The 10,007-nt window shown below is 57.2% G+C and overlaps 2 protein-coding genes across 4 annotated transcripts in view; one reads left to right on the top strand and one right to left on the bottom strand.

Moving 5' to 3' along the window:
* The window catches only part of HOMER3 (homer scaffold protein 3), a 7,818-nt gene extending 5,375 nt beyond the window's left edge, over window positions 1–2,443 (top strand). For all 3 annotated transcript variants that reach the window (XM_029917027.1, XM_029917028.1, XM_029917029.1), the window contains exons 7-10: window positions 1–155; window positions 488–598; window positions 694–780; window positions 1,964–2,443. In XM_029917027.1, the coding sequence (XP_029772887.1) occupies window positions 1–155; window positions 488–598; window positions 694–780; window positions 1,964–2,155 (545 nt within the window). In that variant the 3' untranslated portion in view covers window positions 2,156–2,443. The remainder of the gene's footprint in view (window positions 156–487; window positions 599–693; window positions 781–1,963) is intronic.
* Window positions 2,444–3,078: 635 nt separating this feature from the next.
* Window positions 3,079–9,894, bottom strand: DDX49 (DEAD-box helicase 49). Its single transcript, XM_029917026.1, has 13 exons — window positions 9,737–9,894; window positions 8,780–8,903; window positions 7,779–7,864; window positions 7,568–7,689; window positions 7,053–7,240; window positions 6,783–6,923; window positions 5,985–6,060; window positions 5,645–5,721; window positions 5,390–5,487; window positions 4,676–4,750; window positions 3,849–3,937; window positions 3,696–3,767; window positions 3,079–3,609 (listed from the first exon to the last, which is right to left on the bottom strand). Exons 1-13 carry the CDS (start codon window positions 9,849–9,851, stop codon window positions 3,421–3,423), a joined length of 1,452 nt encoding a protein of 483 aa, XP_029772886.1. The 5' UTR covers window positions 9,852–9,894; the 3' UTR covers window positions 3,079–3,420.
* Between the last annotated feature and the right edge of the window lie 113 nt (window positions 9,895–10,007).

The raw sequence follows: 10,007 nt of genomic DNA, 5'->3' as shown, positions 1-10,007 counted from the left end.
CCGTGGGCGAGGTGCAGTGGGAGGCCGAGTTCTTCGCGCTACAGGACAGCAACAACAAGTTGGCGGGCGCCCTGCGAGAAGCCAACGCCGCCGCCGCCCAGTGGAGGCAGCAGCTGGAGGCCCAGCGTGCAGAGGCCGAAAGGCTGCGGCAGCGGGTGAGGGGGCCCCTCCCTCCCAGAGACTCTAAGTGGCCCCCGGGCCACTGTGGAGCCCCGGCCTCCGCCTGTCCTATCTGTCCTGGGTTCACTGACTGGATGTGTGATCTCGGAAGGCTATTTCCCCGAGTCTCAGTGTCTTGTTCTGTATTACGCATTTGAGATAATGCCAACCTTTGTCAAACCCTGAAGTCCTACCTGCTTCGGGTTGGTAGCCCAGATCAGAGGGGATGAGTCCCTACTCGCAGGTGTGACTGAGCAAGGGGCAGAGTCCACAGGGGTCAGGAGAGCGCGGGCTGGGGTGTCAGGGGCTGACATTTCTCTCCATACAGGTAGCAGAGCTGGAGGCCCAGGCAGCCGCAGAGCCACCCTCAGTCAGTGAGAAGGAAGGACCAGGCCAGTCATTGGAGCAGCTGGAGGCACTAGTGCAAACCAAGGACCAGGTGAGCGCAGAGTGTGTGTCCCTGGGCTTCACCTTCCCTGACCCCTCACGAGGGAGCCAGGAGCCCCGGTATAGACCCTGGGAACGTTTCTCTAGGAGATCCAGACATTGAAGAGCCAGACCGGTGGGCCCCGGGAGGCCCCGGACACCCCCGAGCGCGAGGAGACGCAGCAGAAGGTGCAGGTGTGTGTAGTTGCCATGGGGTGGGGTGTCTACACAGAGGCAGCCAGTCCCCATGTGGGGCAGACCTGCCATCTTTCCTTCCTGGTGGGTCCTGGGCAGCGATGTGCCTCCCGGAGCCTGTTTCTTCACCTGTAGGTGGGTCAGGAATTGAGTTACCCAAGGTTGTGAAGGCTTGGGAAGACCAAGTGCATGGGAAGCCTGTTTGCAGCGTGTTTTGTAAAGGACGACTCTCTGCAGTTTTTTCACATTCTTTCATTCAACAAGCAGTTTTTGAGTCCCTGCTAAATCCCCATGCTTGACCGGATCAAGTCTTCACACATCCACAGCCTGAGATCAGGAGACTGCATTTGAACCCAAATCTAATGGGCCTGGCTTTTTAAATTTATTTTTCAATGTTTATTTGTGTTTGAGAGAAAGAGTGTGTGAGAGAATTCTAGGGGAGGGGAGAGAGAGAGAAGGAGACAGGATTCCAAGCAGGCTCTGTGCTGACAGCAGGGAGCCAGATGCAGGGCTGGAATTCACAAACCCTGAGATCATGACCTGCCTGAGCCGAAGTCAGATGCTTAACAAACTGAGCCACCCAGGCGCCCCTGGCCTGGCTTTCGCTGGATGTTATCTGAGAAATGTTCATGGGACACGTCTGTGAGTCCTGCAGGTGAAGATGTTAAAGGATCTGGTGACCCAGAAGAGAGAAGTTGGGGAAATGCACCCCCTTGTCTCCTGGGCAGAGTGCACGGCATGTGCAAAGACCCTGAGGTGGGGAGACACTCAACCTGTTCAAGGAACCACAAGGAAGCCAGCAAGGCTAAGCTGGAATGAACAAGGAGAGGAAGGAAGGGTGTGGATTTTGTTCCCAGCCTGATGGGTCACAGGAGGGTTTTGAGCAGAAGAGGGATGTGATCAGTTCTATGACATTCAGATCGGCCAGGGGCACATGGAGTGTCTTGGGCAGAGAAGGCTAAGACTAAGGAGGCATGGCATGACCCAGGCGGGGGGGGGGGGGGGGGGGGGGGGGGGGGGGGGGGGGGGGGGGGGGGGGGGGGGGGGGGGGGGGGGGGGGGGGGGGGGGGGCTCGGGCAGGGAGGGTTGCTGGGATGGCACTCAAGATGCTGGATGCCCCAGGCAGGCTGGTGACCCTTAAGACTTGTCAGGGCCTCAAATCCTGCCTGTCCTCTCGCTGCAGGACCTGGAGACCCGCAACGCCGAGCTAGAGCACCAGCTGCGGGCAACGGAGCGCAGCCTGGAGGAGGCGCGGGCTGAGCGGGAACGGGCACGGGCCGAGGTGGGCCGGGCCGCACAGCTGCTGGACGTCAGGCTGTTTGAGCTGAGCGAGCTTCGAGAGGGTCTAGCCCGCCTGGCAGAGGGCACGCCCTGAACCTGGCTGCAGGGTCTGCGTGGGAGCAGGGCCTGGAGGAGCTGGTTTTATACGTATGATTCCCGCCTGGGGCACAAGCCAGCTGCAGGCGGCACAGTGGGCCATTCGCCCTGGCAGGGACTGGGGGCCCAGCTCCGCCTAGGGAGGGCCTGGCCACAGTGCCTCAGCTGGCCCTGGCTGCTTACAGCTCAGGGGCTGTCTGAGGGGGGGCTTTTCATTGTGTAGAATTTCTAGAATTCCCAGGGCGCGTGCTGGTGCCCACATTACATTTCTAAGAGTGGCTGTGCACGTGTGTGTTGTGTGGACACTGAGGCATCTAACCGCCATCCTGGACCCCTCCACCTGCTTCCCCTGTGACGCACCTCAGCTGCCCTCAGGTTGAGCAGGGCTTAGTAAACCACTTGCCAATGAGGAGAGAAAGTTTCAGAGCCAGAGGAGCATGCCCAGGCCACAGAGCCGGGAGCCCTGCTCTGCCCAGCAGAGCTGTCCCCACCCCCCTGGGCTCAACTCACGTTGTCTGGACCAGTTTGCCCTTACATGGTCCTTGGTTAAGCACCCCCTCCCTTTACTCTGGCTATAAACCCTAAATTCCACCAAGTGGGCAGGTAGGGAAGCTCCTAGAACACGGTAGTGTTCACCTCACATGGGAGGCATTTCACTGAACCGGCTGGCCATATTTGGAGAGAGGTGCCATTAGTGTGCCCCTTTTCCAGATGAGGAAACTGAGGCCCAGAGAGGGCTTCTCAAACCCAAGGTCACCTGGCCACAATGGCCCGCACTGCAGTTCAAAGCTCTGAGCCTGGCCCAACAGGACTGAGGAACTGGGGGTGGGGTGGGGGTGATGTGATGTTCTAGGGGACTTGGGAAGCATCAGCAGCTGAACCCTCCTCCCCTGCCCCCACTCCCATAGAGTCAGACCAGGGGAAGTGGAGAGACCCCTTTATTGAGTGACTTGTGTAAGCAACATACCTTGGCTCTGGGGCCCGGCGGCACCCTACACCCCCCACCAAGGTGACCCTGAACCCAGGTCACTATGTGTGGAGTTGGGTCCCACCTCGTAGCCAGTGTCCTTTCCTCCTCTGCAGCGCCTAACTCTTGGCAGAGGCTGAGAAGGGGGCGCGGGGGCAAGAGCTGGGCAGTGCACCATGTGGGCGTCCATGGGTTCCAGCAACAAGGACGCAGCAGGTCCAGGGAAGGGGAGGACCCCTCTGACCCTCGGTGCCATGAAGGAATCCCAGGCTGGGCAGGTGGGGGCCGCACAGACCTCAGGACTGGCCCTGAGTGGGCGCAGGGGCCGAGCGACCTTCGGGGGGAGCCCTGGGAGGATGCGCCCTGCGGCCTGCCCTGCCAGCTTTCTGCCGCTGCAGCTTCCGCTCCACCTTCTCCTTGAAGCGCCGGTTCTTCTGCTTGATCTTGGCCAGCTCAGCCTTGCGTTTGGCCTCCAGGTCGGGGTCCTGGCACAGGGAACACCAGGAGGTGCTGGGCTGGGCCTCCGGTCCCCTGGACACCCTCCCCCTCCCCCTGACGGCTCAGCCCTCACCTTCCCCTCCAGGATCAGCTGCTTCCGCTTGTTGATCTCCTTCTTTTCATCGAAGTTGGCTGCCTCCAGTTTCTGGTGGGTGGGAAGGAGAGGCCGTCAGGAGGGCCCTTGTCTTGAAGGAACCCACTGGGTCCCAAGGCCTCTGATACTCACGATCTCACACTCCCTCCGCACCACGTTGACCTGCGTAAGGATCTGCAGCACCTTGGCCTCCTCCACCGAGAGCTCCTCCAGCTTCTTCTCTGTAGGGGCGGGAGAGGGCAGACGTGACAGGTGGAGGGATTCTGGCTTCGGAGTGAGCTCCCCATGCAGTGGGGCATGCAAGACTAGGTCATGCCAGATAAGGGTCAGGTAAGCAAGAGCAGGGATTGTAGACCTAAGGAAGATAGACTGTTCTTTTTTGTTGTCAGCAGCACTAGGATTTGACTAAAAGTATTTTTTCTAAAATACTGTCCTTTAGGGGTGCGTGGCTGGCTCAGAAAAGTGTGCGACACTTGATCTTGGGGTTCTGAGTTCAAGCCTCACATTGAGTGTGCACATGACTTAAACACTGTCTTTTAAAGTGCAGAGATTTCTGACTTTTAGGATAGCCTATGCAGTGATTATAGACTTTCCAGTGGTTCTTAGTCTGGGCTACACATTAAACCACCCCGGAGCAGGGGTGGGTGGGGGAGGGAGGTTAAACACATCCAGACTGTGCCCCTGGCGCCTCTGACTCATCCACAGGGACCATCCATTCACCCCAGTCTGAGAAACCCAAGTCCCTTCCCACCGGATGTGGCTTTCAGCTGCTGAGGACCACTGTGGGGAGTTTCTGTTTTGATAACTGGGCTAAAAGCCTTCATTTGGGGTTGCACAGAAAGGAGGTGCAGTGTAAGCCTGCTCAGGGAGCAGCCTAGGTGTCTGAGGAGGGGTGGTGAGTGGGCATCTTGCCCAGAGGCACCAGCCATCCCCCCTCCCTCCTCTATCCCTCCACTCACTGATCTGCTCCTCGATGGCATGTACAAGGTGGATGTCATACTGCGTCACCAGCGTGATGGCCTGTCCTTGCCGCCCTGCAAGGACGTACCCCAGTTACCTGCTGCATGCCAAAAACAGGTCCTGACCACCAAGCAGCTCAGGGCTCCTCAGGATGGGAAGAGTTAGGAGCCTAGTGAACGGGTGAGGGCAAGTCCATCCCAGAGCAGACACAAGGGACACCAGGAGGGGCAGCTCTCCTGCCAGGCTGGCCTTACGCGGGGGCTGGCGGTGATGTGGCTGACCTCCCTCTGGGCATGGCTACGAGAGAGTCATGTCGGCCATAAGCTTCAGCCCTGATCTGTGCACACTAGTTCCTCTGTTCCCCGTTTTCGTGAGGGCGGTGGGTGCTGGCATAGCACTGATAGCTGATGAAGCCCGTGACTTTGGAGCAGCACCAACCAGGCCTCATTCTTGTTACCTGTCACTTGAGGAGGAAACTGGCCCAGAGAGCTGATATGGCCTGCCCAGGGCCACGGGACAGGAGAGAATCTCATAAGCCAGAGTGCTCTTGGCCTTTGCTTTTGAAAGGATGATTCCCTCAACTTGTGAACGCTGCCTCTCACCTGCGGGCCACATCCCCACGTCTTCACCCACTAGCTCAGGACTTTTGTTTCTTATGGGGTGGGCAGGCTGGAAGGACAGGTGTCCCAGGGCCACCTGCCCTGTCCACTTACCTGCACGGGCCGTCCGGCCCACTCGGTGTATGTAGATCTTCGGGAGCCCAGGGGTGTTGTGGTTGATGACCACCTGCACTGTCGGAATGTCCAGGCCCCTGTCCACACATGGAAACCAAGATGAGGACTCACCCAGGGTCACACAGCCATGAAGTTGGGGCCACCCCAATTCTTGCCCAAGCTCAGCCCTCCGGTCCCTCTGTGGGGGTGTCACTGGGTCAGCACATGGGAGGGAATATCCTGGGAGCCACTCACCGGGAGGCCACGTCTGTGGCAATCAGGATCCTGTAGATGCTGGACTTGAATTTGGCCAGGGCGGCAAAGCGTTCTTTCTGTTGCCAAGTCGGGGAGAGAATTGGGGTGCCCAGGGGTCAGGCAGCATCTCAGCAAGCGTTTAAGTGTTTACAGTGTGAGGCCTGGGGACAGGGTGGAGTCCCTCATAGTCCCACCCTTTCAGGGCTCACCCATGAGAAGTCACACTGAGGCAAATGGGTGGCTGGAAGTATTCTAGGCAGAGGGAAGAGCCTGCGCAAAGGCCCCGAGGCTGGGACAAGTCTCCAGGGCAAGGCTGGGGGAGGGGGTGGTCCCGGGGCACCTGTTTCATCATGGAATGCAGAGCCACGGTGGGGAAGTTGAATTTACGCAGCATCATGCACAGAATCTGGCAGGTCCTGTGGGGGAAAGACACATTGTCAGCCCCTGCAGGGCCAGGGTCTCGGGAAGAAACTCCTGCCCCAGCACCCTCAACACCACAAGTAGGTGGCCCGGCACAGCTGGTGAAAGAGACACAGGGGTAAGGGGTATGCTGCCTGCTGACATCCTCTCTGCCGACCCCTTCCCTGGCCCAAACCAACAAGAGCCAGCCCTACATCCAGACTTTTCTGGTAACTAATAAATTCTGGGAGGTCTCCCCAATGTGACGTGGGCTATGCTGTCTACTCTGGCTCATGCTAGGATAGCCTACAGCTTCCTGACAATCTCCTAAGAGCTCCGAAGGATCTGAAGGCCTCTGTGACTGTCGAGAGGATAACCCTGGGTATTGGAACTGCCGTGCCAGCCCTTAGTGACACCCCAGACACAGAGAAGAGACTGCTCCACGCCCTTCCAACCTGCTGAAGGGGGTTTTCCAGGGAGGGCCAGAGGCCCCTGGACCTTTTGGTGACAAACAGGTCTGAGAAGCCCCAACTCCTGGCTCCACCTTCAGGAGTGGTGACCTCAGCAAACTGCTTGACTTCTCTGGGCCTCCTTGAGCAAATCCTCTTGAAATCTCTGGTCTGAGCAGAGGCTCTGGAAGGCCAAGACTGGCTGTGTGCCTCATACGTCTCGGACCTTCGTAAAGAGCTACGGGAAGGGAGCTGGGGGGAAGAGAGAGGCAGGCCTTGCCCATGCTCACTTGCACGTGTTGGTGAAGATGATGATGGACCAGTCCTCGTGTTCATCCTGGAAGTTCTGAATCAGGTGGACCAGATAGGCATCCTTGACCTTCTCAGGCACCAACAGGTAGCGCTGGTCCAGCTGTTCCACCGTACGCACCCTGGGGAAAGGACTCAGTTTCCCCTACTGCTGAATGGAGCCAATGCCCTGCACCATCCATGAGCAATAATCTCTGTTGAGTGTGACCCTCAACCCTGCCCTGCCCCCTGGAACCTGGCTGTCGACTCACGGGGTCTGAGCCTCCCAGAAGAAGGGCTGTTTGGTGGCCAGGCCCTGAAGCTCTCTGAGCGTGTCAGTCAGTGTGGCGCTGAAGAGCAGCGTCTGTCGGCGAGTGGGCACAGCTGACAGGATGGTCTCCAGGTCTACGGTGAAGTCAGTGCAGCCTTGCTCCAACAGCCGGTCAGCCTCATCCATCACCTGCGGCACCGGTGGCAGGGGGTAGGAAGGAGGGGATCTGGGGTGAGGGCGCTGTCCAAGGCCTGATCACATGCTCGGCCTGGCCTGCCCCCCACATGCCTCCTACCCAGCCCTGGACGGGCACCCCGAAACATTCTCCCTCCAATTCTCAGACATCTGCACCCTCTACCATCTTAGCTCTTCAGAAGGACCCTGTCCCCAACCACCCTGGCTAGTCCTCCTCTTGCTGATCCCTCAGCTGTCCTTGTCACCTTTCCTAATGCTCCACTTGATGGCCTGTGGAACACATGTCCCAGATGGATGAATCAGTGCCCTAGGCCAACTCACCAGGAAACGGATCTTCTTTATGCTAAAAGTGTTGGAACTACGGAGGTGGTCAGCCAGGCGCCCTGGTGTGGCGATGACCACGTGCGGTTTCCGGGACAGTTCCAGAGCCTGGGCCACCATGTCTGCAGGTGGAGTGTGAACAGTGGGTCTGGGTAGGGGGGTCTGAGGCTGCAGGGGTTCCCTACCCAGACCCTCCCTGGGCCCCCTGTACCCATGCCGCCGACAATGATGCAGTCTTTCAGGCCCAAAGGCTTCCCCAGGACCCGGAACTGCTCTGCAATCTGGTAGGCCAGCTCCCTGTGGACGTGAAGGGGCCAGGCTGGGTTAGATGCAGGTTCTGTGCCTGCTTCCCATTCCCATGTGCACCTCTCAGACCTCCCACTGGCCCTCTCCTCCTCACACATCCACCATAGCTCCCAGCTCCCTTTGGATAAAGGCTCTGAAACTGCACACTGGAGCCCTGTTGTGTCCTCTGTCCCCTCACCAGGCTGGGACCCAGAACATGCCATGGCCCGTCTCCCTCCAGTCCCACCCAAATTGGCCTTTCCTTCTCAGCAGTGGCCTCGACACCACAATCACCTAAGCCTGAGACCTAAGCGTCAGTCCCTTCTCCCCTGGGACTGGTCAATGTCCAAGCGCCCTTCCCTCTACCCCTAAGCCCCAGCTCTGCCCAGGCATCTCCCTTGCTCATATACCCACTTCCTATCCACCATCTTACCCTCTCCTGTTCACACGCTCATAGAATTGATTCTAACTCTGTTCCTGGCATTCCAGGCTTTTCTCAAGTTGACTCTAATAGGCCAACTTGTTCCCTGCCTGTCTCACACTTCTGCATGAATGCACTTGCAGTTCCCTCTGCCTAGAATACCCTTCCCCAAACTTGTCTGAACTGTCCCCTCCCCAGGCCACACCTCCTACAGGCTGTTATAGGACTTACCACGTCAATTTCCACATTTGTTGGCCCAAGAACAGGAAATGCGTCTCTATCTAGGCTATGACTACTGACAGCTCCTGTCCAGCCCCTTGCTGTGAGACAAGCCTTGTGCTCAGCACTCTTCATACCTTATCTTGGTTAATTCTGTAACTTCCGTAAGAGTTGGGCATGATTTCTATCTCCATTTTAAACACAGGGAAAGTGCACTAAAAGAGGTAAAGGTGCTTCCCAAGAGAACACAGATGGTTAACTCACCCAGGAGGCCTGTGGGGGCTCACCTGGTGGGTGTCAGGACAAGGCAGAAGATGCCATAGGGATCCTCAGACAGCTTCTGTAAGATGGGCAGGACAAATGCTGCGGTCTTGCCACTGCCTGTCTTGGCACAGCCCAAGCAGTCTCGACCTGGGTAGAGAGCAAAACGACGTTAATATATCCCAAATGTAGACAAGTGTTCCATTGGGTGCAGTTTACAATAGTCAATGTTTAATGAGCAATTACCATGTGCCCAATACTGGCCTATGCCATTTATATTCTCGGTATCCTGACAAATCCTAGGAGGGCAAGACTGTTATTGTTTCCACTGAACAGAAAGGGAAAATGAATCTCAGAGATGTGCCCAGGACACACAGCTAGTAAGTAGCAGGCTGGACTGGCATCTACATCCACCTGACCCTAGATGCCACCACTTACTATCTCATTTTGACTCCCTCACACAGCATCCGAGTTTGGGGAAATCTGAATGCCCTTACCCAATCTGCATCCTAAGGCTCCCTATTTATTACTTCATCTTTGTTTATTTAATCCCTCAATGTGTCACTTCCTAAGGTTTCCTAAGCGTATCTCTTTAATGGCAAACTGGATTGGACCGTTAGAGTGGGGAGTAGAGTGTTCACGGGACCTGAGTTCTGCATTTACTAGCAGACAACCTCAGAGTCCATTTGTAAAATTAAGACGGTAGCGCACACTATCAAAATTTCCCAGCAGAATCGATTCATCCTGTGCTCTGAGGTCACGAAAGTTTCTGAGATTACATTACTTGTGTGTGGACACACAGGGAGTCGAGTGTGCAGCCCAAATACCAACACTGCCCAGTTTACCTTTGGGACCCAGTCTTGTGGGCAATGCCCAAGCTTATCCCTCGACTAGCAGAACCGGCGCGGGCAAAGGCTGCGAGAAGGAAAGGGAGCCGATAGGAATGGGGGCGCTTCCTGGGGAAGAGGCCGGGCCACACTTACCCTCTAGGATAGCGGGAATGCAGCCTAGCTGTACAGGCGTGGGCTGCTTCAAACCCAGCTGCCGACATTGTTCCACAAGCCACGATGACAGCCCGAGCGCCGCGAAGCCGGCCATCCTCCCCGCCAGCTTCGGGTGACCCACTCGAGTGAGCCGCGTTTTCCGGCGCAAACCGATGACGTCACGAGACTTTACAGTTTATTGGACAGCGTGCCGCGTGGTCCCACCCTCTCTAGCTCACTCTGCCATTCCCAGCTCGTCCACATGCTTACC

The sequence above is a fragment of the Suricata suricatta genome, chromosome 12 (assembly GCF_006229205.1).
Source record: "Suricata suricatta isolate VVHF042 chromosome 12, meerkat_22Aug2017_6uvM2_HiC, whole genome shotgun sequence".
Taxonomy (NCBI): domain Eukaryota; kingdom Metazoa; phylum Chordata; class Mammalia; order Carnivora; family Herpestidae; genus Suricata; species Suricata suricatta.
The sequence above is the reverse complement of the archived record's forward strand: the minus strand, read 5'-3'. Positions and strand labels throughout refer to the sequence as shown.

Bases quoted from the DNA above. Each gene is read 5' to 3' on its own strand.
- DDX49 (XM_029917026.1), bottom strand. From the start codon at position 9,851: ATGGCCGGCTTCGCGGCGCTCGGGCTGTCATCGTGGCTTGTGGAACAA. The intron at 5,488-5,644 runs GTGAGTGGCTCC...ATGTGTGGACAG, and splicing joins GCCACAGACGTGGCCTCCCG to GGGCCTGGACATTCCGACAG. The intron at 3,938-4,675 runs GTGAGTGGAGGG...CCGCCCCTACAG, and splicing joins TGCCATCGAGGAGCAGATCA to AGAAGAAGCTGGAGGAGCTC.